Source organism: Notechis scutatus, chromosome 11, assembly GCF_049901735.1.
Source record: "Notechis scutatus isolate UNSWTSFEM ecotype Mainland chromosome 11, rNotScu1.2, whole genome shotgun sequence".
Classification (NCBI taxonomy): domain Eukaryota; kingdom Metazoa; phylum Chordata; class Lepidosauria; order Squamata; family Elapidae; genus Notechis; species Notechis scutatus.
Window position 1 is genome coordinate 14,731,904 of NC_142019.1, and position 25,433 is coordinate 14,757,336.

Genomic DNA, 25,433 nt, shown 5'->3' on the forward strand with positions numbered 1-25,433 from the left:
TAGTTCTTGGTTGGATCTCTCCTTAAAGAGTTTCCATCCGTTGCTTCTTGTCCTGCCTTCCCTCTTCTTTGTGGCAGCCCCTCAAATATTGAAACACTGCTATCATACCAAAGCTGTTCCACTGTTTGATAACTCCCACTGTCAGGAAATTTGTCCTTATTTCCAGGTTGGATCTTCCTCTAAGGACCTTCATTGCTTCTTGTTTCACCTTCAGGTATTATGGTGAATACATTGATGTCCTCTTCCCTGTGGCTGCTGCCCATCAAGTGTTAGAAGACCATTATCATGTCTCCCCTTAGTCTTCTCTTCATTAAACTAAACATACCTAGTTCCTTTAACCGTTCTTCATAGGGTTTTGTCTCTAGAACCCTTATCTTTGTTGCTCTTCTCTGCACTCTGTTTAGAGCCTCAGCATTTTCTTTTTATAGTGTGGTGACCAGAACTGGATGCAATAGTCCAAATGTGGCTTTATTGGTATTGGATTGAGCAATACTATCCCGTAGGCTGTGTTGGCTTTGTTGGTAGCTGCAAAATTCATAGTTAAGTAGTGGTCCACTAGGACTCCTGGATCCTTCTCATGGGTGCTACCATTGGATCAGGTACTCTACCTATTCGTCTGGTCCTTCCTGCCTAAGTGCAGGAAAATGGATGGATTTATTTGCAATATTCAATTGTTTTAACAGATTAGCAGAGTTGGAAGGGACCTTGTAGATCTTGTAGTCCAACCCTCCATCCAAGCAGGAGAGCCTACACCCGTGATGGCGAACCTATGGCACACATGCCAGAAGTGGCATACAGAGCTTCTGCTGGCACGTGAGAGGTCACCCGGAAGAGCCCAACTGCTCATGTGCGTGCACTGCCCGCCTAACAGCTGATTGTTGGGTATCTGGTACCCATGCACGGGAGACATGTGCGCATAGAGGCATGGGGCACGGGGAAGTCTTGTGCGCATGCGCAGAGATGCACAGTATGCACAGGAATCATGTGCACATGCACAGAGATGCATGGTGCAGGGGGGAATGCACGCATGCATGTGCAGAGATGTGTGGGGCTCAGGGGGGTCATGCTTGCATGTGCAGGGGGCATGGGGGGCCAGCGTGAATTGCCTTTTGGGTGCTGGCACATGAGCGCATGCACAATTTTCGGCACAAGAGCTGAAAAAGATTAGCCACCACTGCCCTACACCATTTCTGACAGATGGCAGTCCAGTCTCTTCTTGAAAGCCTCCAGTGATGAAGCTCCCACAACTTCCAAAGGCAACTTCTGTTCCATTGGTTGATTGTTCTCACTGTCAGAAAATTTCTCCTTATTTCCAGGTTGAATCTCCCCTTACTCAGTTTCCATCCATTGTTCCTTGTCTGGCCTTCAGGGGCTTTAGAAAATAGCTTGACCCCCCTCCTCTCTGGGGCAGCCCCTCAAATATTGGAAGACTGCTATCTTGTCTCCCCTGGTCCTTCACTAGAGTAGCCATGCTGAGTATTTGCAGCCGTTCATTCAATTGTCTTTGTTACATTAGTATAAATCTACTGTACTAATGAAACAATTCAAGAATGCTAGGTTTAACAGAGAATGGAACCAAGCTATTGTACTTGGAGAAAGAATTGCATAAGCAGAGCACACTTACAAGGTAAAATTCAGGATTTCTACTGGTAGTAGAACCTATTTATTGCCTTTCGGATGCGTTGAACTTCACCTCTCACAATTTGCACCCAGAGAGTAGCCAGTTTCAAGACTCGCTCTAGTACTTTGCACTTTGGTTTTGCAGTCGATGTTGCTATTTTAATGAGTTCCTTAGCTTTGTACCCCTGTTCTTTGCACTATGTGTAATTTGTGGAATCTTGCTGCTAACAGATACAGGGATGGTTAGTAGCTTCCTACTGATCAGGTGTAGGTCATGGGGCTGGAAGTGAGTCTTTATAGTTGCACTTAGTCTAAATTTAATAATGGAAGGCATTTCCCAGAATTGACTTCTAGTGACCGCCTGGATAAGTCCTGGCAATTTTCTTGGCAAGTTTTTGGAAGGGTGTGTCTCCTTCCTAGGGTTGAGAGAAAACTCAAGGCCACCTAGCTGCCAAAGCAGGAATAGAACTCATGACCTCACAGTTTCTAGCCTAATGCTTTTACCATTGTTTACTAGAGATCCAAAAATAAATGCATATCCTGTGTTCTCAAAACAAGTAATATGGAATGGAATAGAATAGGAATGGAAAAGGAGTGGAGTGGAGTGGAGTGGAATGGAATGGAATGGAATGGAATAGAATAGAATAGAATAGAATAGAATAGAATAGAATAGAATAGAATAGAATAGAATAGAATAGAATAGAATAGAATAGAATAGAATAGAATAGAATAGAATTCTTTATTGGCCAAGTGTGATTGGACACACAAGGAATTGATCTCTGGTGCATAAGCTCACAGTGTATATGCAAACAACAAAGTGATAAATCATATATTATAAGGTACAATCATGAATCATAAGATTCCAATAGGAGATGGTAATAAGAAAGATGAGAAGGATAATAGCCCTGCTACCTAGGTAAATATCCTTAGGCATAAGACAGGGCTGTGGGAATTAGGTGTTTCTGCAGAGTGTTAGCATGGGGGTTAGAAAGCTGTCTCTGTGTCTAGTTGCTTTGGCCTGCAATGCCCTATAATAGCAGCACCCCAAGAGAAGTTGAAACACTTTATGTCCAGGATGTGAGGGGTCTGCAGATATTTTCTCAGCCCTCTTTCTGGCTCATGCAGTTTGTATGTCCTCAATGGAAGGCAGGCTGATTGCAATTGTTCTCTCTGCAGTCCTAACTATCCATTAAAGTCTGTACCTGTCCTGTTGGGTTGCTGTGTACAGGGTGCATAGAATGCGAAGGATGTGTGTTTTTCTTTTATTTTTGTATTTATAATGTACACAAAAGGCGGAATTTAATTTTGTTGTACGAGATGCAATGACAATAAAGTAAACTAACTAACAGATAGAAATGACAGTCCATATAATTCCTCGGCAGAACTATATCAGCTACACCTTGGGCAGTCTGAGCTTTCTGAGTTGACATAGGAAGAAGGTTCTTCATTGTGTCTCTTTAGTGATGGTTCTAATGCTCATTTCAAGTCCTACATCAATGCTGCTTGAGATTCCATTGTATTTTTATTTAGCAATTCAGCAGGGGATTTAGCAATTTTTCTTGCTCAGTAGCAGAATGAATCTATATATATAAAAGTAAAATACCACTCATACATCATCATAAAATCTCCAGAACCATAAAAGCCTAAAACTTGAAATTTGGCACTTATGTTCCTCTTGGCTTCTAAGTGCTCACTAAGAAAAGTTTTTTCAAAATGACCATCAGAGCATTAGTATTTCGTATATTATTATTAACACGCTCTGATGCTAAAGAGTTCTACTCCCTCTCCCCACTGAAAAAAAATCTGTTCCAAATGCAAAACACAAGCAAAGAGGAGTTTCAGTTTTAGTTTCACAGCAGCAACCAGCTTCAGTACAGAACAGTTGAGCTAAGCCATGCCCAGTCTTCTTGCTGTCTCTTTCTTGCTCACACAGCAAATACTACTTCAGTTTCCAAACAGCCCTCAACTCTCTCACACACTGACAGGACGCTAGCCAGATGAATACCAATGGATGCTGGTAGGCAGCATTTTTTCCCCCTTATTTTCCTCCCCCAAAATTAAACCCGACCACATAGTTTCGTAGCGAAGGATGGCTGTCGAGGTAGTTCTTTATATTCACAAAATTCCAGGTCTGATATTTGCTCCGCCCTCTTCTCCAGAAAAGAGAAATGATAGTTTGACTTGGGATGAGATAGCTAGGTAAATATTTTTCTGAGGGTGATTTAGTTTTCCTTTCGTTTGGCATCCCTCAAAAGGGGTAGAACCATATCAGTAATTTAGTTATTCAATGTCCTTAAGATTTGGGGCTGTATATAAATATGATAAAGAGCAATGGCAATTACACAGCCAGGCTCACACGTACATGCTTGCGCGGTTGGTTTGAAAGACCTCTGAAGTCCCTTTCTGTTCTGTCATTCTCTAGTCTGCCTTCCAAAATAAGAAACGTTTAATTTAATAACTTAAGGCGTTTCTTTAGGCTTTATAAAATGAGTGCTATTTGGTGGTGCTAATTGTCATCGTATCCAAAAAGATCATAATTCTGCCAAAGTGTTTCATTATCATGTTAGCCACTTGTGTAATTCAAAAGGGGGAAAGGAGATGCTTATGAAAAACATGTTACAAGCAACCCGATTTGGGAGGGTGGCGGTGGTAAGACTTAATTTTTTACCAAGTTGTCAAGCAATATTTCGATACCTTTGAGTCCAGCTAGTCCTCTTTCTGCTTTGTTCTTCGGGGTTGCTGGATTACGGCTCCTATTGTCCCCAATTAGAGCATTCAGAATTCTCCATTTTAGTTTGCACACTGATTCCAAAATGTGAAATCAGAAGGATGGATTTTTTTTTTATTATTTTTGGCTTAACTGAACACGTTAAACAACATTGCAAAGAAGCCTGCATATATATATATATATATATTTGGGGGGGAAGTGTGCAAATATTAAACCTTCAACTTGATGAACCGAGTTTGACAGTTTCTAAGGAAAGGGAAACTTGAGCACCTGAAATTAGCAGGAGAAATTTCAGAGAATCTGAAATGGAGAGATTTATCTCCCGTAAGGGGTCAAACTAACATGACCTCAGAAATTTCTCCTTTCTCCCACTGTGTTCCCTTTCCTTTCCTTGTTAAGCAGGTGTGAAGTAACAATATTCTAATTTATTTTTTTCATTTCAAGGGGGTTATTGATAGGCGTTTTCAAAGCTTGGCTGTGTAGATCCTGTTATTCTAGCGAAAAGGCCAGGAAATGAGAATGTAAATGATTGGAGCGCAGAAAAAAGCCATCAGTTTAATCAGTGGGCTTATCTTTGCAGAGTGTTTTAGCTTAAGGCCACCGGAACAATGAGACCAACACACAGGATCCTATGAAGAGCAATGGGTTCTCTGCCCAGTTGCTGGGTGGGCATGGTGGGCGTGGCCTAGTCAGCCTCCTGCATCACAGCGGGGGTGGTGGTGGTGTTTTTGCCCTTCCCGGACTCCAGAGGCTTTCTTCGAGCTTCTGGGAGGGTGAAAACAGCCTTCCCAGGCTCCGGAGGCTTTCTTTGAGCTTCCCGGAGGGTGAAAACAGCCTTCCCAAGCTCCAGAGGCTTTCTTTGAGCTTCTGGGAGGGTGAAAACAGCCTTCCCAGGCTCCGGAGGCTTTCTTTGAGCTTCCCGGAGGTGAAAACAGCCTTCCCAAGCTCCAGAGGCTTTCTTTGAGCTTCTGGGAGGGTGAAAACAGCCTTCCCAGGCTCCAGAGGCTTTCTTTGAGCTTCTGGGAGGGTGAAAACAGCCTTCCCAGGCTCCGGAGGCTTTCTTTGAGCTTCCGGGAGGGTGAAAACAGCCTTCCCAGGCTCCGGAGGCTCTCTGGAAGTCGGAAACGGGCCCATTTCTGGCCTTCCCAAACTTCCGGGAGGCCCATTTTTCATCTTCCCCAAGCATCCGTGTGTGCCCTGCACTTCCCTGCATCCAAAATGAGCCACGTGGGGACTCCTGGGAGGAGAGGGGTGAGCAGGGCCAGACAGGAGTGGGATTTGGGGGTTCTCCAAACTGCACAGGATCTTAGCTAGAGGATCTCCTGAACCCCTGCGAACCCCCAGCAGCCCAGCCCTGATTATATCTAATAATAGTCATTTCTACAAAAATCTATAATCTATAAAACCCAAAGCCAAAGTTACATTCTTTTCCACTTCGAGCATGAAATTCAGAAGCGGTTTCTTCTGAAACACTTTCTCAAAGGAGGGAAGTTTGCAAGAATTTTGGGGGGATTGTTGCCGCTGAGTAGTGAAGGCTAGACACACAGACACACAGACGTTCTGTCCAACCTCACGCCAACAGCTTCTTCTTCCTAATGTGCCAACACGGCTGGTGTGTTACCTCACCATTGTGTCCCACCCTGCCCAGTGTTTCATCTGTATATAAAAATTAAAAATTCAAGCAAAAATCTGGCCGGGTGGAAAAAGGGGGTCCTCTTGGGCATGCGGTTCATTATGCACATTTATTTAATTACTAAAACACTTGAGATGTTTCTCTCTCTCTCTCTTGCCTGCCCTTGATTTCAACGGAAAGAGTTAGACCTGTTATTTAGCATGGAATATTTGAAGCAGCCAGAAAGGGATGAGCCTTTGCTTTTTTTTCATCAATCTAGTTGCAGTATTTATTAATAATAAAATAGAATTATTTATTGGCCAAGTGTGATTGGACACACAAGGAATTTGTCTTGGTGCATAAACTGTCACTGTAGATACAAAAAACAAAACAGTATAATCATAAAGTACCAATAGGAGAAGGAGAAAAGATGAGAAGGAAAAAAGGAGAGGAGTAGAGTAGAGTAGAGTAGAGTAGAATAGAATAGAATAGAATAGAATAGAATAGAATAGAATAGAATAGAATAGAATAGAATAGAATAGAATAGAATAGAATAGAATTCTTTATTGGTCAAGTGTGACACAAAGAATTTATCTTGGTGCAAATGCTCTCAGTGTACATAAAAGAAAAGACACACTCGTCAAGAGACAAGAATCATCAGGTACAACATTTAATGATAGTCATAGAGTACAATAAGCAATCAAATCATACCAGGAAACAGTCAATATAAATCATTAGGATACAAGCAACAAGGTTATAGTCATACAGTCCTAAGTGGGAGGAGATGGGTGAAAGTTTGACAGTATTTATTTATTAATAAATACTAAAAAAGACAGTAAGTATTTATTAATAAAGCATCTTGGAGAGTGTAAGTTTATGGGAGAGAGATCTGTCTATTGCATGTGCCTAGGTGTTACCCCAAGAAATCGGTAGTCTGTTCATAATCTGGGGGCTACACCCATTCAAATGAAGCTAGAATTTTCTCCTTCCCAATCTTGTGAGATAAAATATGCCTCACGTCTTCTGAAATCATCAAATCCTGAGAGTCTGTATCCCTGCCTTGTCATCCATGATCTTGAAATGTTAGGCAGCATTGGCTTATTTGTTCACAGTGCTCAGGTGGAAATACAGGTGGTCCTCAACGTACGACCATCATTGAGCCCAAAATTTATGTTGCTAAGTGGAAACATTGGTGAAGTGAGTTTTGCCCCATTTTATGACCTTTCTTGGCAAAGTTGTTAAGTGAATCATTGCAGTCGTTCCGTTAGTAACCCGGTTGTTAAGTGAATCTGGCTTCCCCATGGACTTTGCTTGTCAGAGGGCTGCAAAAGTTGATCCTGTGGCCCTGGGGGACATCGCAACCGTCATAAATATGAACCAATGGCCAAGCCCCTGACTTTTGATCACATGGCTATGGGGATGCTACAAGTTGTAAGTGTGAAAAAGGTCATCAGTCACTTTTTAAAAAAAATAAACCTTTATTGAAAAATTAAAACATTAAAATACAAAATACAATACAAATAATTAAAATGAGAGTGTTATATATATTACAATCCATTTTGATAGTGCTTACATTTCAATTATTATTCTAGTGCATATTTTATACTCCCGTTTGTTTGTATGTATGTATGTATACACACACACACACACACACACACACACACACATTTCCCTATCTTTCTACATTATACATTCCTTATTTATTTAATTGCTTATTTCTGACGTTTATCCAATGGTACCAATTTTCCCATACTTTATAATCAACTGAGTCATCCTTCTCTTTTAATTCTAATGAGAGTTTGTCCATTTCTTCACAGTCAAAGATCTTTTGGATAATTAAACTATCTGTCAGCAAAGAATCTCCTTTCCAACATTGTGCGAGTGCTAATCTCGCTGCTGTTATTATATGCAGGATTAAACATTTTATTTCTTTTGTGTAATTCCCTTTAATAATTCCCAGAAGGAATAGTTCTGCTTTAAATTCTATTTGGACTTTCGTAATTTCTTTTAACCATTTTCGTTTTTTGATCCAATATTTCTTAACTTTTGGACAAAGCTACTATACATGAAAGAAGGTACCCTGTAATTGCTTACGTTTCCAACAGTTTGGATTTAAATTGAGATACATTTTAGCCAGTCTCGAGGGGGCTAGATACCACCAATAGCACATTTTATATTGATTTTCTTTATGTGATTTTGATTTTATTATTGTATAGTTTTTTTACCAAATCTTTTCCCAATCCTCCAATTCTATATTATGTTCCAAATTCCTGGCCTATACTCTCAATGGTCCTTTCACTATTTCTTCTGCTAAATCGTATTCTAATAAGTAGTATATATCTTTGATGTCAATTTTTCCTCTGTACCTGTCATTAATTTATCTAATTGATTAGGTTCTATCTCTATTCTGAATTCCTCTTGGTCTTTTTTATATTTTGATTTTAATTGGAGGTACGGCATCCAGTCTATATTTAGTCCCAGATCTTTTAGTTCCTGGTTGGTCTTTAATGCTCCTTGGAGGTCCAAAAATTCATAATATCTGGCCATTCTTCCTAGATCTAATGTATTGGGGTAGATCATTGCCTCTATAGTAGATACCCATTCTGGGATTTTTATATAATGTTTGTTTTTAATTTCTTCCCATTTTCATATTAGAGAGTCCCTTAGCATATGTCTATAAAAATATGTATGGGCCTTGCCCCTGGGACTCCACATGAAGGCATGCCACCCTGCCTGTAGATCATATCCTTCTAAAAATAAAATTCTTTTATTCCTTAAATTTACCGATTCTTTAATCCATGTTAGGACTGCTGCTTTATAGTAGGTTTCCCAAGCTGGGAGTCCAAAGCCACCTCTGCTTCTATTATCCTGCAGTGAACTTAATTTTATTCTTACTCTTTTGCCACCCATACAAATTTTGTGGTTATTTTGTTTAATTCTGGAAAAAAATTCTTCTCTAATTTCACAGGGATCGTTTGAAACAAATAAAGTAGTCACTTTTTTTCATGGTAACTTTGAACTGTGGTAAGTTAAAGACTACCTGTACTGATTTCTGGAAGGATTAGCAATTCTCTCAAGAGTTTGCCTGCTCATACCTGTTGGATCACTTTCTGAGAAGGAGGTAGCATAGATGGTTGTATCTTTTTGCTTCTTAGGGATAAAAATGGCTTAAAGATCACTTTGATCAAGTCAGAATGATTTGAATCTCATTTCTTCCCTTTCTTGTTTCTCCTTCAATAGCTGTTTTGTCTCATAAGAATCAGGAAAGAGCAACCATATTAGTAGCTATTAAGTGTTGTAGAACACCGTTGGTCTGTATTATAAAGAAGGTATGAAGTTTCAGGGAACTTTGATTTAATGCAAGCAAAGCTAAGTAAGAATGTAGCCAACAGAAACCTTATCCCATCTGTTTCAAGGACATCAGAAATCAGGAACAGAGGTGGAAGGGACCTTGGAGGTCTTCTAATCCAGCCCCCTGCTCAAGCAAGAGACCCTATACCATTTCAGACAGTCCCTTCTTTTCTTAAAAACTTCCAGTGATGAAGCACCCACAACTTCTGATGGCAAGCTGTTCCACTGGTTAATTCTTCTCAGTGTTAGGGAGTTGCTCCTTGACTTCCTCCTCAAGGAGAAGTTGCTTCTCACCTTGATTCATTTCCATCCATTGTTTCTTGTAAGCTGAAAGACCAAATTGGAGTCACCAAATCCATTCCAAGTTCAATGCAGGAATCCAGACTAAGCCATCGTAGAAGATGACTCTTTAGTTGAACATCTCCAAGAAAGCCCACCCCTTCTCACTCATTAGTTCTATTGTTGAGCGGCTTGTAGTGTTAGGTCTTCTTCTTTTTTTTCTTTTCATCTGGAGACTCTACTCCTCGAGACCTTTGTTTTCTAACCACCTTTCACTCTGATGAAAAAGGACAAGTCTTGACCTTCTACAGTATGGCATCGTTTCAGGTATTTGAAGAATGCTGACATGTCCATCCTCAGTGTCCTTTTCCCCAGTCTTCCTTGACAGAAGTTTAATTTCTAATTCTTGATCTTCCTTCTTGTTCCTGTCTGCAGTGGTTCCAGTTTGCCTGAATCTATTGAATTCCTTTAAATAAAAATGCCAAATGTACATTTGATCGCTCTAAGCATCAACTTTATGTCCAAAATAATATCTGGCTACTACCTGGGCTTGATAAATCAAAATAGAAATTCAGTAGTATCTGACTGGAGCTCAATCCTTTGTTTAGAATAATTCCACCTGTCCAGCAAAAAAGACAAAGGTAAGTTGGGATGACAGGGCATATCCAGATGATAAAACCCAGAACATAGAAAACAGAATAATAGAGTTGGAAGGGACCATGGGGATCTTCTAGTCCAAACCCTTGACTGAGCAGAAGACCCTATACCATTTCAGATAGAAGATTATACAGTCTCTTTTTGAAAGCTTCCAGTAATGGAGCATCCAGAACTTCTGAAGGCAAACTATTCCATTGATTGATTGTTCTTACCATTGGGAAATTTCTCCCTAGTTATAGGTTGCTTCTCTCCTTGGTTAATTTCCATCCACTGTTTTTTGCCTCGCCTTTTGGTGCTCTATTTCTGTTAAGTTATGGGTGCTCCATCACTGGAAGTTTTTAAGAAGAAACTGGACAGCCATTTGTCTGCATGTGTTTCCTGCTTGAGAGGGGGTTGGATTTGAATACATCCAAGGTCCCTTCCAACTATGTTATTCTGTCATGCTGTTGTTCTTCTGTTGTCCTTCTGTTATTCTGGTTGGGCAGGTTACACCTGCCATTTTGTGAAGCAGGAAAGCCATGCTTGAATGGTAGCCATTTCCTGGGAGTCTCCAGTCATGGTCTCAGAATTTCCAAATATGACCATTGGCACATACGTGGTTTAAAAGAATGTTCAATTAGTTCCTCACAAGGGTGAGGAAGGCATTGTTGTTCTGCTTATTGGAAAGTATCTGAGCCAGATGGAGCACCATGAACTCCCATTCATTCTGTACTAGAGCTGGGTTTGCATGTGGCTCTGAAAACATGTCCTCACATCACACTTCCATGGGTGTTGTTCGGTTGTTCCCTTTCATGGATGTTTTCCAAAATGGTCAGGAGGCTGTGGAGTTGCCTACAGCATCTTCAACAGCCTGGTTTTCCACAGGGCGTCAACTTTTTGACCTTGGGGTTCCTGGAACAGTAGTAAGATTTAACTTTGGATTTCAAACATTAGGCAAAGCAACTAATGTTGCTTTGAAGGTATCAGCTAGTCTCAAAACTACATGTCACATGCCTTAAGTTCTCATTCGGCTTTATTGTTTTTTTAAAAAAAGCACAAATGCCTGCTTTAAATTCCTTCCTTCCCTGTCCTTTTTTCAGATGGTTTTGTGCTTGGAAAGTGAATGACCTGAGGGATTCGGGGCCGTTTTATTGCCTAGTCATGCTGTTGGCAATATTACGGGCTCTCCTTGTTCTCCACCCTTCCTGTTAATTTAGAAACAGAGATATATTCAAAATGCCATCTGATTATTTTAGTGCATTCTGTAATGCAGGCATTATGGGTCAATAAAAGTGGCAACTGTGTTTAAATCTCCTGTGGATTTGGGTTAGTAGCACATATGCAAAGCTCATCCCCTCCCTTTTCTGACTGTGACCCTTTATATTTTATGTGCTGTTGTACCATAAAAGAGTGATTTTCTTCTACGGCATGAGAAGAAGAGTGGTTCAACTTGGCTCAAACCTGAACAGGAATGGGGGTGGCTGGAAATGATCCGTGCTTAGAATGACTCCAGGGTAGGAAAAATGGAAGCAGCAGACGAGCCATTTTACGTTGAAATAGCAGTTCAGGAATGGAAGGATTGTACACACAGTGGGAAAAATCAGTCCTTTGGAAAGCATTGGATCAAGGAAAAAGGGTAGGCCTCACTAATTGACTCTGGAAGAGATCCGTTGGGAATTAATGCTAGGAAGTCATTTCATAGAATCATCAGGCTGGAAGGATTTGGAAATCTTCTAGTGTAGTCTCTTGCTTCAAGGCAGGAGACCTAATACCAGGGGTGTCAAACATAAGGTCCACAGGATGAATCTGGCCCATGATGTGGTCGGATCCAACCTGCAGGGCCGACCTGAAAAATGTAACATCAGGCCCTGTCTACCCAAGGCGAACCCACCCAGTTGGCCCAGTGAGTGGCATGAAGCTGGCCACGGCCACCCAGTTGACCCAATCGGACACACCCACATAGCCCTCCAAGGTCAACCACAGCCCTGATGTGGCCCTAATGAAATTGAGTTTTGACACACCCCTGGCCTATACCATTTGACACAAGTGGTTGTCCAGTCTCTTCGTAAAAGCCTCCAGTGATGGAGCACCTACAACTTCTGAAGGCAAGCCATTCCATTGATTAGTTGTTCTCACTGTCAGAAAATTTCTTCTTCCTTCTAGGTTGGACCTCTCCTTAACAAGCTTCCACCCACTATTTCTTGTCCTGCCCTCAGATGCTTTGGAGAATAAGTCAATCCCCTCTTCTCCATGACAGCTCCTTGAGTATCGAAAGACATCATGTCCCCTCTAATCCTTCCCTTTGATAGGCATACCTGGTTCCTTCAATCATTTATTGTATCATTCAACCTCCAGTCTCCTTATCATATTTACTGCTCTTCTCTGCACTCTTTATAGGATCTCAACATCTTTGCCCCCCAAATATTTGTATTAGGTTATTAAGTATTACAAAATACAAAAGTAAATAAAGGAACAATGAGGAGGAAAGGGAAAGGGGGAAGAGAAGTGAGGAAAGACAGGGAAAAGAAAAGGAAACATTGACTTCCGACTCTCTCTGTTGCAGTCAAGTAAGGCATTAGCATCAAATCACAGCTTTTTGGTTTTCCATAATAATATAAACAAGTCGTTTCTATAAAGATCTATCAGTCTAATCGGTAAAACCCGAAGTCATAATTACATTCTTTTCCACATCAAGCATGAAATTCAGAAGCTGTTTCTGTGTGGAAATGAAAGTACTTCTGTTAGGATCTCAACATCTTTTTTTGCAGTGTGGTGACCAGAACTGGACATAATATTCTTTCAGTTTACATTCAGTCCTTTTTCTGGAACCGAGGTAAGTGGTAGCCCATCTTAGGCTGTGAGCTGCTCTTAAGACTCTGATGCTTAAGACCAGTTCAGATTCCTTCTCTCCAGAGCTCTGAGGTCAACATGGTGGTTCTATATTAGTGGGGCCCCTGTTGTATTTCTCTACTCTTTCTCATTCTGGTTGTTTTAGTGTGGGCTGCAACTGTTTTTGGGTGGAGTTTGTAAACTGCCCAGAATCTTCTGGAATAGCAGTTGCTACTTTGGACTTCAGCTCTGCCTTTAAGGCACTTCCCCAAAACAGATTTCTAGGGGAATTTTGGGTCTTTGGCAAAAAAAAGTTGTCAATCTCTCCTCAGCCATCAGCCTGAAAGGATAGTAAACACTATCTTAATAGTGAAAGTGGGAGTTGCTATCAAAGCAGCCGTGCACTTGTATCAAAGGGGTGATAGCCGCTCTCTGATGCTGCTTGAACTTGAGCAAATGAAGCAGAATCTTGGTTAATCCTTGGCTGGATCCCCATTAGGAAGCGGTGGGAAACTGTTCCTGTAGGGTTGCAAAGAGAACCTTTGTGTCTTTTTCTTGCTCTTTCCATCCATGTACTTAGGAGCTGAACTTTCCTCGAGGGTGACTTTACCACACACTCACTTAATCTGGGCTGTTGAAACCCAGCTGCCAAGGAGAAATATTTACACATGAAATGGCACATGCCCAGGCCACCAGAGTCTGTGGGTGCCTTAAAACACAAGGATTTCAGCATTCTGAGAAATTGTGTTGTGCAAGGATGCCTTCCTCAAATACTTTTTACAGTTTTTGTCAAAATAATGCTAGTTTTAATTTAGAAATGTAATTGTATTGCTGGTATATATCATTTAGGACTCCAGTGGGGTCTATGGCAATTCACCATGGCCAAGTCACCACAGCCAACTTGCCATGGCCAACTCACCATGGCCTATTTGCCATGGTCAACTCACCACGGCCTACTTGACATGGCCAACTCACCACGGCCTACTTGCCATAGCCAACTTACCATGGCCTACATGCCATGGCCAACTCACCACAGCCTACTTACCATGGCCTACTTGCCATGGCCAACTCACCATGGCCTACTTGCCATGGCCAACTCACCACGGCCTACTTGCCATGGCCAACTCACCACGGCCTACTTGCCATAGCCAACTTACCATGGCCTACTTGCCATGGCCAACTTACCATGGCCTACTTGCCATAGCCAACTTACCATGGCCTACTTGCCATGGCCAACTCACCATGGCCAACTCATCACAGCCAACTTTCCATGGCCAACTCATCACAGCCAACTTTCCATGGCCAACTCACCACAGCCAACTTGCCATGGCCAACTCACCATGGCCAACTCGCTGCAGGTTAACTTGCTGCAGGACAAGAGTTACACTAATATCAAAGAAATAGTGGAACAGAATCATTAAAGGAAGGATGCAAAAGGAGAAACAGAACGAAATGTGAAAGGCAAAAATTAAAATCTTTTTTAAAAATAATTAAATAGAATTGTTATCATTGGCCCGCAGCAAGTTGTCCCATGATGAATTGTCCTGCAGCAAGTTAGCCACAGTGAGTTGGCTATGGCAAGTTGTCCCATTCTGCCTCCAGTGAACCCCTTCTTTCTCAACTGAGCCTATGCTGTTTCCATGGTAAGATTCCCTCCCTGTGGAACTTTTCCATCTCAGGTGAATTTGGAATGGGTTATCTGTTTTCTATTTAAAGAAAACTCTACAAAGGGAAAATGTGACATTTGAGTAAACTTAGGACTCCCAGCTCAGGGGCAGCTACTTGGAGACAGATGTTGATGAGATGGGCAAATGTCAATTGGCAGGGTTGGGTGGTCTTTGGATGGGCAAGGACCAAGCTTTGCATTTGGGGAGGCATCCTAAGGAAGGGATGGTTTTAGGGAGCCCCTTTCTGATTCTTCTTTTCCATCTGTAGTGTCCTTACACGGTCATTTCCATTTACTTCCCATCTCAACACAAATAACTACACCTGTGGTTTTCATCCCACCAAGAGCTCCCTCGTGATCAAAACAATAGGATCGGAGATGTTCCTTTACCAAGCAATTGAGTTCTGCTGGAGGCAACTTTTCCCTACCCCGTTACATTGCGGGCGTGTGTCTCTATTTGCAGATTGTACCTATTTCCTATATTCATACTCACGTTTATTCTTATACCTATCATCTTGTAAGCGATTGACAAATCAAATCAAACCAATAAAATCATAATAGGTGCTTGAAACCCCTTGTATAGATTTATCCGCTTTCCTTGTTGATACGCATGTAAGATTTAAAACAGGGGTGTCCAACCTTGGCAACTTTAAGACTTGTGGACTTCAACTCCCAGAATTCCTCAGCCAGCAAAGCTGGCTGAGGAATTCTGGGAGTTGAAGTCCACAAGTCTTAAAGTTGCCAAGGTTGGACACCCTGTTTTAAAAGGAGTAGGTGATACAAGATTACACTTGGACCAAAAAATATAAAAGCATCCAGGCTGACGTATCTGACATGAATGCAAACCTCAGGAGGACGGGGCATCAGAGGTTAACAGAGAGGCACAAAGCTACAGGCCTCATTTTCAGATACAAAGCCTTGAAAGCTTTCTTCTCTGTATCTTTCTTGTTCTCCGTTAATGTTATCTTTTGACTTTGGGGGGAGAGTTTAATGCAAATAATGTAGCTAACCTCCCTCTTCTCTTTTGTCAGGTGTTCGTGGCCACAGTGTGGCATTTTGAGCCCTACATGGTGCCCTTAGCGTTGTTGATGCTCTTTGTGTACAACATCTCCCTTAGCAGTCCTGACAAAGCCTTAATCATACAAGACCCTCAGGTAGGTATGATGTGTGTGTGTGTGTGTGTGTGTGTGTGTGTGTGTGTGTGTGTGTGTGATTTTCAGACCCATCTGGGACTTAATTTGTGGTGTAGGAAGTTAGCACTCAGCCCTCTCCTAGAAAAATGAAATATCCTAGGAAATGTTTAAAAAGAAGAATATTTCCCCTAAAAAGAGAAGTAGAAACTCCAAAGCAGAGGCTCAACCCCCACCTTTGTTAATAGGTGGGCCATTAAGGCCTGGGCCAGGGTATTCTGCATAACAAAAGCCTCTACCCATCTCACCATCCGGCCTGGGAAAATGGCATCAGCCAGCACACAGGTGAAGCCATGTGGTCCAGACAAAAGCCTACAAAGTTAGCTAAGACTCCCTGCCCCCTGGGAGTCTGGCAGCCAATGGGATACAGGAACAGGAAATACCCAATAGAGGGTATATAGCTGAGGGTCTCTCAACATTTTGCCCCTTTCTTTTCCTTCACCCAACATCTTGAAGCATGTGATCGTCCTTTTCACTCTGGAGCTCCAAGCCATGTGGTCCTGTCCACCATTAAATCGTCTTTCCAAACAGCCTCCATGTTCCCAGTGTCTTTTCCCCCACTTGGAACTGAACCCAGAAGGATATTTCTTCCAACAGCAGAATGCAGGAGAACGAGAATTAGGCGAGGGCAACCAAGTAGAGTAGACCAAGAGAGTAGACCAAGGCTACTCTCCTCCTTTGAGGAACAGGCTAGCATGCGTTGATAAATCCCAGTTGATAACCCTTCATTGTATCGCTCCATGAAACAGAGCCTGGGAATCCTGTAATCGGCTGGGGAAATCAGCTCAAGTCACTTAAGAGTGGTTGTTGGTTCTCCAAAAAGGGGATGAGGTCAGGATAAGAATTTATTTCCCAGACTTAGGAGTTGCTCCACCATTATCAACTCTGAGCAGCAACAACAATCTTGCAAATGAAGGTAAATAGGTGTCCCAGGATAACACTGTAGAGCAGGGGTGTCCAACCTTGACAACTTTAAGACTTGTGGACTTCAACTCCCAGAATTCCTCAGCCAGCAAAGCTGGCTGAGGAATTCTGGAAATTGAAGTCCACAAGTCTTAAAGTTGCCAAGGTTGGACACCCCTGCTGTAGAGGATCTAATCTGAGTCGGTCACCAGGACCAAAGGTTTATTCTTCCAAGCTTTGGTATTCATGCCGAAGCTCATCAGAGGGAACTTCTCTAGAGCGTGCACTGGGCTGTTCTATGTCAGAGTATATTCATGAACCGGAATAGAGCATGGTAACAAGGTCAGCCAATGAATAGGCACAGCAACTAAGTCAGCCAATGAGGGCTGTTTGGAAACTGAAACTAGAAGTAGCCTAGCGTGACTCTATATTAAGCTCTGCCGCTCTGAAGTTACGTTAAGCTCTGAGTCTGTCTATTGAAAATGAAACTGCTTCTCTCCTCTGCTGTGTGACTTGCTTGCTTGCTGAAAACTAGAGCTCTGCTCTGAACCTATCACATGTCTGCTTCTGTTTGAGTTTGCTCCATGTTGGAGAAATCTACAACTGGTATTGTAAAATTTACTTTTTGTGTTTATAAAGAAGTTAAATGAAGCTTCAACCATCTGTGTTAATTTTCTGGCGCTGAATTTACGCTGCAATACTCTGAACATTCTACACGTTGTATTTATATGGTGATTGGCTGTGTGTAGTTTTCAGTTGTTAATTAGGGTGTTGATGGCTGCTATTAAGTTCTTGAGTGTTGTTTCCCTGTGTCATGACCTTGGCTGCTAAGTATCTGATAAGTTGGTGGTAAATCAGCACTCCTGTTGACTGACAAGGAGCCCATTTCCCAGGCTTCATTCATCTCTCTAGCTATTTTTGTTCCTGCTCAGCCAACAATCATAGTGGTTGCAAAATTGAATGCATGTCCTTGGTCATTGATGAATTTGGGTCTCCCTTGTCAAACTTCTCACTTATGTTCTCACAAACAACAATCTATATCAGCGCTGCCCAAACTTTTTCCTTCATTACCCAATATTATTAATCAGGAAGTCCTTTTTATCCAATGTTGGCAAAATATTTTAAATCAGTTTAAACAACCTTGTTGTGATTGGGCCATCAGTTTGTGTGTTGGTACCCCCACACCACCCCAAAAAACTTTCATCCAGGGAGGTTTGGGAAGCATGATAGCATGATAGCTTCCTGATATTTAATCATTTTCTCTTATTTCTGTCTTAAAATTAAAATTTGTTGACAGCTTTGGAATGAGCCATTTTGGAGGAAAGCATGCTCTGCAACAGAATTAAGAAACAGCATCTTGAAGCAGATTGGAGCCATTTAAACACTCCCATTTTATTACTGTTGTAAAACTGATAATATTAATATTGCTGCTTTGGTTATGGGTCTCTTATGGGGGCCTCCTCTTCTATCTCCCAAGAGATATGGCAAATTTCATTTTTACTTAACCAATCATTTTGGGCAGGCTGAGAACGATGACAAATGATAAGCAACCAGGGGATCCTAGCTAAATCCCAGGTCCATTTAGCATGTTTTTTTTTTAATTGCATCTGGAAAATGAGAGATTTTCCTACTAGAGGGGATTTGGGAACAAGCAAGCCATTAAATGCAAGAGGAGGATTTTCAAAGAACAGGTATAAAAGTCTAGCAAAGTCAATCTAGGATGAGGATACAGAGTTACAAACCATTGCTCTCCATCATTCCTCCTCTGGTGACTCTTCAGTGGTTGACTAAAATCGGAGATGTTGTGAAATACAACTAAATAGATGATGGATGTTGTTATAGATTATTCTTTTTGCAGAGAATACTCTTGTTACCTGACCCTGCCTGCAAAGTTTCAATAAATGTGTACTGAACTCTTCTGCAAACTCAAAACATACATGTAGAGGTAATGAGGTATACTCATTACCAACCCTTTGCTCATGCTAGATAGACAGACAGACAGACAGATAATAGACTTGATACACTAGATAGATGATAGGTGATGTATCTCTGTCTCTCATCTATCTATCTATCTATCTATCTATCTATCTATCTATCTATCTATCTATCTATCTATCATCTCTCTATCTAATAGTCTATAGTTTGAGTGAATAAAGAGAGAATATACAACCTTATTCTTTGAATAACTTGGGACCAATCTGTTTCATCTTGTTTTGCCTGGATTTCTTCCCTGTGGACAGGTTTGGCATGAGGACAGTGAGATGGTCTGGAATTTCCATTTTCCTAAGTATGTTAGTCCACACAATCAGAGGCCTATCTATATTTAGTGAAACACATACGTACTTTTTGTGGGCATGTTTTCAGTTTAGCAATTATCTAGCATGCATCAGCAATAATGTCTCTTGTTCTCTACTTTTTCTTAAAACCAGCGCAGAACATCTGGCATTTCCTTTTCATGTAGGACTCTAATATGTGTCGGATGTTTCTACCAATTATTTCTGTAGCATGTGAAATTAATTATATCGTATGATAGTTTGCAATTCTGCTAGGTCTTCTGTCTTACCACTGATGTGAATATTGACATTTACTAATCAGTTGGTCCTTACATTGTTTGCCAGATGTGTTGGCATAGTGTGGCTAAACAATTACTGATGTTTTTTATTGTGTGTCATATACCTGTAGATATCTCATCAATTCCTGAAGCTTTTTTGGCTTGATAATGACCAGGAGAATTGAATAACTGAATAACAGAGTTGGAAGGGACCTTGGAGGTCTTCTAGTCCAACCCCCTGCTCAGGCAGGAAATCTTATACCATTTCAGACAAATCGTTGTCCAATCTCTTCTTTAAAATCTCCAGTGTTGGAGCATTTACAACTTCTGGAGGCAAGCCATTTCATTGATTAATTGTTCTTATTGTCGGGAAATTTCTGCTTAGTTCTAGCTTGATTTTCTCCTTGACCAGTTTCCATCCACTGATAATTGAAATTACTTCATATTCTTGTCTGTCCTAGAAGTTTTAACAAATAGGGAGTATCTTCCAAACTATTTTGGATGTTCACCCTCCTACAGTTCAGTAGACATCTTCCGTCTCTGTTTGATTTTATTTGAATCAGTTCCCATCCATATATTGGCAACTTTTAGGAAACAAATTCAAAGTTTGAACCTCTGTCTGAGTTCCCTTGGAAAGCTATTCTTGTTTTTCTATGTCTGCTTCTATGTCTTTACAGATGTTGCCCTATTGCTTCTCATCTCTTCTAACATCTCCCTGACATTCTTTGTTCAGTTCCTGCCTGAGATCCTTGTCATTCTTGGCCTGGACTTCTCTTCTGTTCTTGGCAATTTCCACTGTCTCTTCTATCATCATTTGTTTTCTTCTGTTTCATCATCTTTGGCAGTCTCTTTTCACATTCACCCGTAGCAACTTTTCTTGATTTCTGTGACCTTAATAAAGATTTCATTTCATTTCACAGGTCCTCTGGTTCCCCTATCAATGAGGTTTAGGTCTTGAAAAAGATTCCTAATGGGCGGATATATTCTCAGGATCATGTTTCTGAAAATTCACTGTCTTTCTTCTTCTGTTTTAACTTAACCTGGAACAGGTTATGATCTATTTCATAGTCAGCCTGTGGCCACATTTCTCTGATATATTTGGGACAACTATGATCAGAATGACTGAGAATCTCCATGGACAATTGGCCAAAACGTTTCACATTTTCGATTATTTCTCCTGGGTCTCCACTAGAAGAAGGAAGACTCCAAAGTTGTGCAGAATCTGGAGATGCCCAGAATAGCAGAGAACACAACTGAAATATTTTCCGTCTTACATCCTCATGGGGTGAAGACAAAGAGTTTGCAACAATTGTTCCCTTGCTATTTGCCTCACTTGGATTGACCCATAGGACATACCTTGCCATATGATAACATTGGGGTCCTTTTACCTTTTAGCTGCATTTCTCTTTGTTGCCAAGACAACTTCATATTTTGCTTTATAGAACGCGGTCCTCGATTAATTTTCCCTTTCAAGTAGTTGTTCCTGAACTGCCGTCTTCTTTGTTGTCGTTTTTCAACAAAACTGTTATTAATTTTGCTTTGGAGCATCTCTTTCATTCTGCTATATTTGTTTATCTTTATCACATATAAGGCCTATTCCAATACTAGCATAACCCAAAGAATGTTTTTATACATTGCCTGCAAAAATAAAAACAAAAAATACTGCTATTCAAGTTGCCCTGACATTTCATCATAACCTCACTTTCTTTGTTAACCCTCTCTTTCAACAATTGGCACGATAATGCTGTATAGAATTTTGTATCTGATTCTTAAGATTGATTATGTGTGTGCTAATGTGTTTTCTGCCTCCTAATGTTTTTGTAATGGCCCTAAAGGGAGGGAACAATCATTGAAATAAGTGACAATGGGAGAACAAACTGAGTGTTCGGGATCTCAGCCTTGACATTCCAACTGGTTCATTTGTCAAATGATGAACAAAAACCCCTTACCAGGAGAGAAACTTGGCAATGAATTAAAATAACATAAAATAAGGTCTCTTAAAACCTTGTGGCCTTCAGAACAATTAGACCTCATATGTTTTGTTAACATGTTTTCTTGGACAAGGGTTATCGCTGTTTTCTGTTATTATTATTTCTTAAGCTTTCTCGTCCTTGAGAGTTAAAGAAAGAAATGATTTCTAAAGGAAAAATAAATTAGTGATTTTAAATTGGCATTGTGGACATACCTATCACACTGGTCCTTTCTGGGATATGCAGTTTTGTGCAAAGCAAAGGGAAGGTGAAAACATTCTTAGTTGTTTTACTTTTTAAAAGCTTGTGATTCCAAAAAGGATACTTTGGACTTCATGGTCCCATCCTGTAAGCAAAACAGATAGATAAGATAGATAGATAGATGATAGATAGATAGATAGATAGATAGATAGATAGATAGATAGATAGATAGATAGATAGATGATAGATAGATAAGATTTGAATAATATACAAGAGAGCTGGTTTGTTTTATTCTCCTTTTTTGAATAAAAAGAAGCATGTATTTTTCAAAAGGAGTGCTTATACATTGCGTGGACTTTTTCAAATGGTCTAATATTTTTCTTCTTTTTGATTTTAAAGGACAACATTATCGTAGAAGAGGACGAGGATGATGATGACAAGGTAAGAGGGAATAATGGAATCCGAGATCTTAAACTGGAAATAAAGATGCTACAAGCATAGATTCACACATATTGGGAACATTAGTATAAGAAGAGTAATTCCTATACATTAGAAAATAATGCATTGTAGAAAACCAATTATGTATTTCAGGCGTTTATTATTACTTTTTCTTTTTTTGCATCAGGTTACTAAAATATACAAAAGCCGACTTTTTTATTTTTTAAAAATTGTAATGAAGTACATTCTCCTCTCCCACACAACATAACAACTTCTACGGATTGCAGTTGGCTGGGATGTAACCCAGAGGAACATGGTTTCTATCAAGTGAATGGTTGTGTTCTTGTCAAAATATACAGAGACCTTTCTTGACCATAACAGGGAGAGCTTCTGGGAATTGTAATGTGTCTTTGGAGACTTAACTGTTTACAGCTTAGAAACCCCTTAGACAGTTAATTAAAAAACAGAGGAACCAATTAATTCCTTTCCATATGAATGATCAAACTTTAAACTAAAAAAAATGTTGGGCTGCTGGGTCTTTTTTTTTTTTTTGTAATTCCCCCTCCCCGTCTTTTTCCAAATACCAACTGTGGTGGAAAATAATAATGGTTGGTTTCCCAAACAAGCTACCATTAAAGGTTTCTCCTTAGTGAGTCTGACTTCTTCCATGAAATTGTAAGACAGCCAAAACGTCACTTTTCTCTCCCCTGCTTCCAGAGTTACATAGGTTTCATTTCATTGCGTACTAAGTGAAGGTTTTTTTAAAAAAAGAATTTTCTTTCTTTGTTTTCCTGAAAGAAAAAAAAAAAAGCTTATTTTGTCATTAAAGGAGGCCGTGCCAGGTTTTCCTGGGATCTGACCGTATACTGAAGTAGGCTTACTTAATGAGAAAACCCCATTTCTGTTGTTTCTTAGCTTTTCGTTCAGGTCTTGGATGCCCAGTTACATTTCTGACATTATTGTGAAAAGTTTTCCCTGTAGACTTAAGAGTGGGCAACTTTCCCTTAAGGTAGGCTGTAGTAGAGCTTTTTCAATGTGGCCTGGTGGATGTAGGTGTCAGGGTGAAAGACTAGGTCCACCTATGAAGGTTCAGTTAGACTGCTTTATTGCTAAAAGCCCACATACAGGAACCTTCTTAACTAATGATGGATACCTGGTTAGAGTTAGGTAAGGGCCAATGACACACAAGGGGGCAGGGTTGGATTTATTTTGCTTGTGGCTATGTACCGATGCTAGGATGGTTCCCGCTTTCATTTCACCCTGTTTCTGTCCCTGCTTCTCCTACAGTGGGCTTCATTCTGTTATGTGGAGGGAAAGACATGAAAATCCTACCTATATTCCCCCCACCCCTAGAAAACAAGGATCCCTTCCCCCCAAAAAAAAGAATGGTCTTGCCCACTTTGTGTCATTGTTAGGGGGGAATTCCTTAAACATTCTCTGCTTGCTGATTTCCCCATGGTTAATTCCTGAAAGGGGCTCGGAACCTCCTATCCCGAAGGTCAGATTGGCCAAGACAATAGCAGGACTACTTGATATGTTAAAAAATATATCCTTCTTTGGAATAAATTCTCAACAGCCTCATTATTCAGGACTGCAGGATAAATGTTAAATGTTTGAATATTTCAGCCTCCCTTGGACCATGTCCATGGAGCTCATTTTCCAAAAAAACAGGCTGATTATTTTGTGGCAAAAGAGTAAAAATTCTTATTCTGTTCAACAATTTTTTTCTTTTAAAAAACTCTTTTTCCCTGCAAGATTGAACTTACCCTTTTGTGGTCTTTAAGCCTAGCAATTCTTTCTCTGTTCAGAAGTATGAGGGGGAGATATTAAGTAACACAAGTGTTATTTAATCAATTCTTAACTGTGAATTTATTTCCAAGGTCATATTTTTCATCTTTTTAAATAGTACTTTTATTAACCCTTAAATGAAAGAGTAAAAAAGAAAAATTAGAAAATGTAGAATAGAAAATCAGAGCTTTCACTGTGCATGAACAGAACAGGGAAACATGGAGGCTACAGGCTATCAGAATGAAAACTTAGATTAATTTACAATATTAATACAGTAATGCTTAAAAATCATAACAGTGAATAAAACCAAGGTGAGGTTCTGTTTAAAACAAATATTATATTCATTAAAAGTAGAAAAGAGTACTGCCCTTCTAGAACCTGTTAAGAATGGATCAGGGACTGTGTTTCCTTGGGAAGGTATTCTGCAATTGAGATGGGTTACAGAAAAGGCCCTGCCTTTGCATCTACAGACTGTTCCTACCTTGATGGCAAGACATGTAGACATCTGTCTATGAAGCAAGGTCCTTGGGACTCTCTGGACGTCAGAATAGACCCCTGATTCCCACTTATTTCAATCTCTCAGTCCCAGGCAGTCCAGCAAGCTCACAAGAGAAGATGTAATATTGTGTGGCTAAATTGCGTGATCGCCACATTTTTGTAGCGCAATCTGAGATGTGTAAACAAAGCCAGCAGGATAGCTATCCAGCTGCCACGTAACGGTTCTTCACAGTTCCATGCTGCAAGAACAGGCTTGCTTTGAAAGATCTCACTTGCAAATGTTTATTTCACTGCTGTTAAGAACCGGTCAGAAGTTAGCTCGAACTAGGAAAAACATGGCATGCAGTCCCTCGATTTCGAATCGGCCTCAACCATTCATGCTTGGAAGCAACGCGCTGGAACTTAGGAACCATAAAGGCCTAAACTAAAACAAACTAAAACAAATGAAGAACAGTTGCAGGAACTGGGTATGACTAGTCTAGAGAAGAGAAGGAAGAGTCCTCATTTTACCGACCTCAGAAGGATGGAAGACCAAGTCAGCCTTGAGCTGGTCAGGATTGAACTCCAGATTGTGGACAGAGTTAGCCTACAGTACTGCATTCCAACCACTGCACCATCAGAGCTCTTAATATCGATAAGATTGCTTTTATTGCGTTAATGTAATCTAAGGCACTCAAACAAATGAGCTGGCTACATGTGAAGACTTGGTGGACATTTTATGGGGTGGAGTACCCAAGGGATACTTGGACCATAAACTGCCCAACAACATTTAGCTCTGGTTGACTGTTGCATCTTTTTCTTTAAAAAAAAAAAACATGCTTTCCAACTCAGCAGAATATTGTAAAGAAAGGACAGAAGGAGACTGAGAACTCTTTCTGTCTTTCAGCGGAACTTTCCAAAAATATGGAGATTGGGACCAACTTTTGGGGTTGAGGGAGAAGTTGGCCGAAAAAAGATCAAATAAAAAATGGGCTGCAGAGAACAGAGGGGAAAAGATCCAGAATATTTATCCCAAAACATCCCTATGGAAGGGAAGGATGTGGGTTGGAAGGTTGCCAGCTGTTCCATTCTCGGTCCTTCCAGGTGTCTTTTGGTCTCATGACCCAGAGCAAAGTATGGGCAACCCTCGGTGTAGTTCACATACAGAGACACAACACGGAGTGACTGCAGAAA

The 25,433-nt window shown here is 40.6% G+C and overlaps 1 protein-coding gene across 1 annotated transcript in view; it reads left to right on the forward strand.

The window, feature by feature from the left end:
* Positions 1–25,433, forward strand: part of MCTP2 (multiple C2 and transmembrane domain containing 2) — a 150,465-nt gene that overhangs the window by 106,907 nt on the left and 18,125 nt on the right. Inside the window, exons 18-19 of the mRNA XM_087972852.1 lie at positions 15,753–15,875; positions 21,936–21,977. Coding sequence (XP_087828978.1) covers positions 15,753–15,875; positions 21,936–21,977 — 165 coding nt within the window. The remainder of the gene's footprint in view (positions 1–15,752; positions 15,876–21,935; positions 21,978–25,433) is intronic.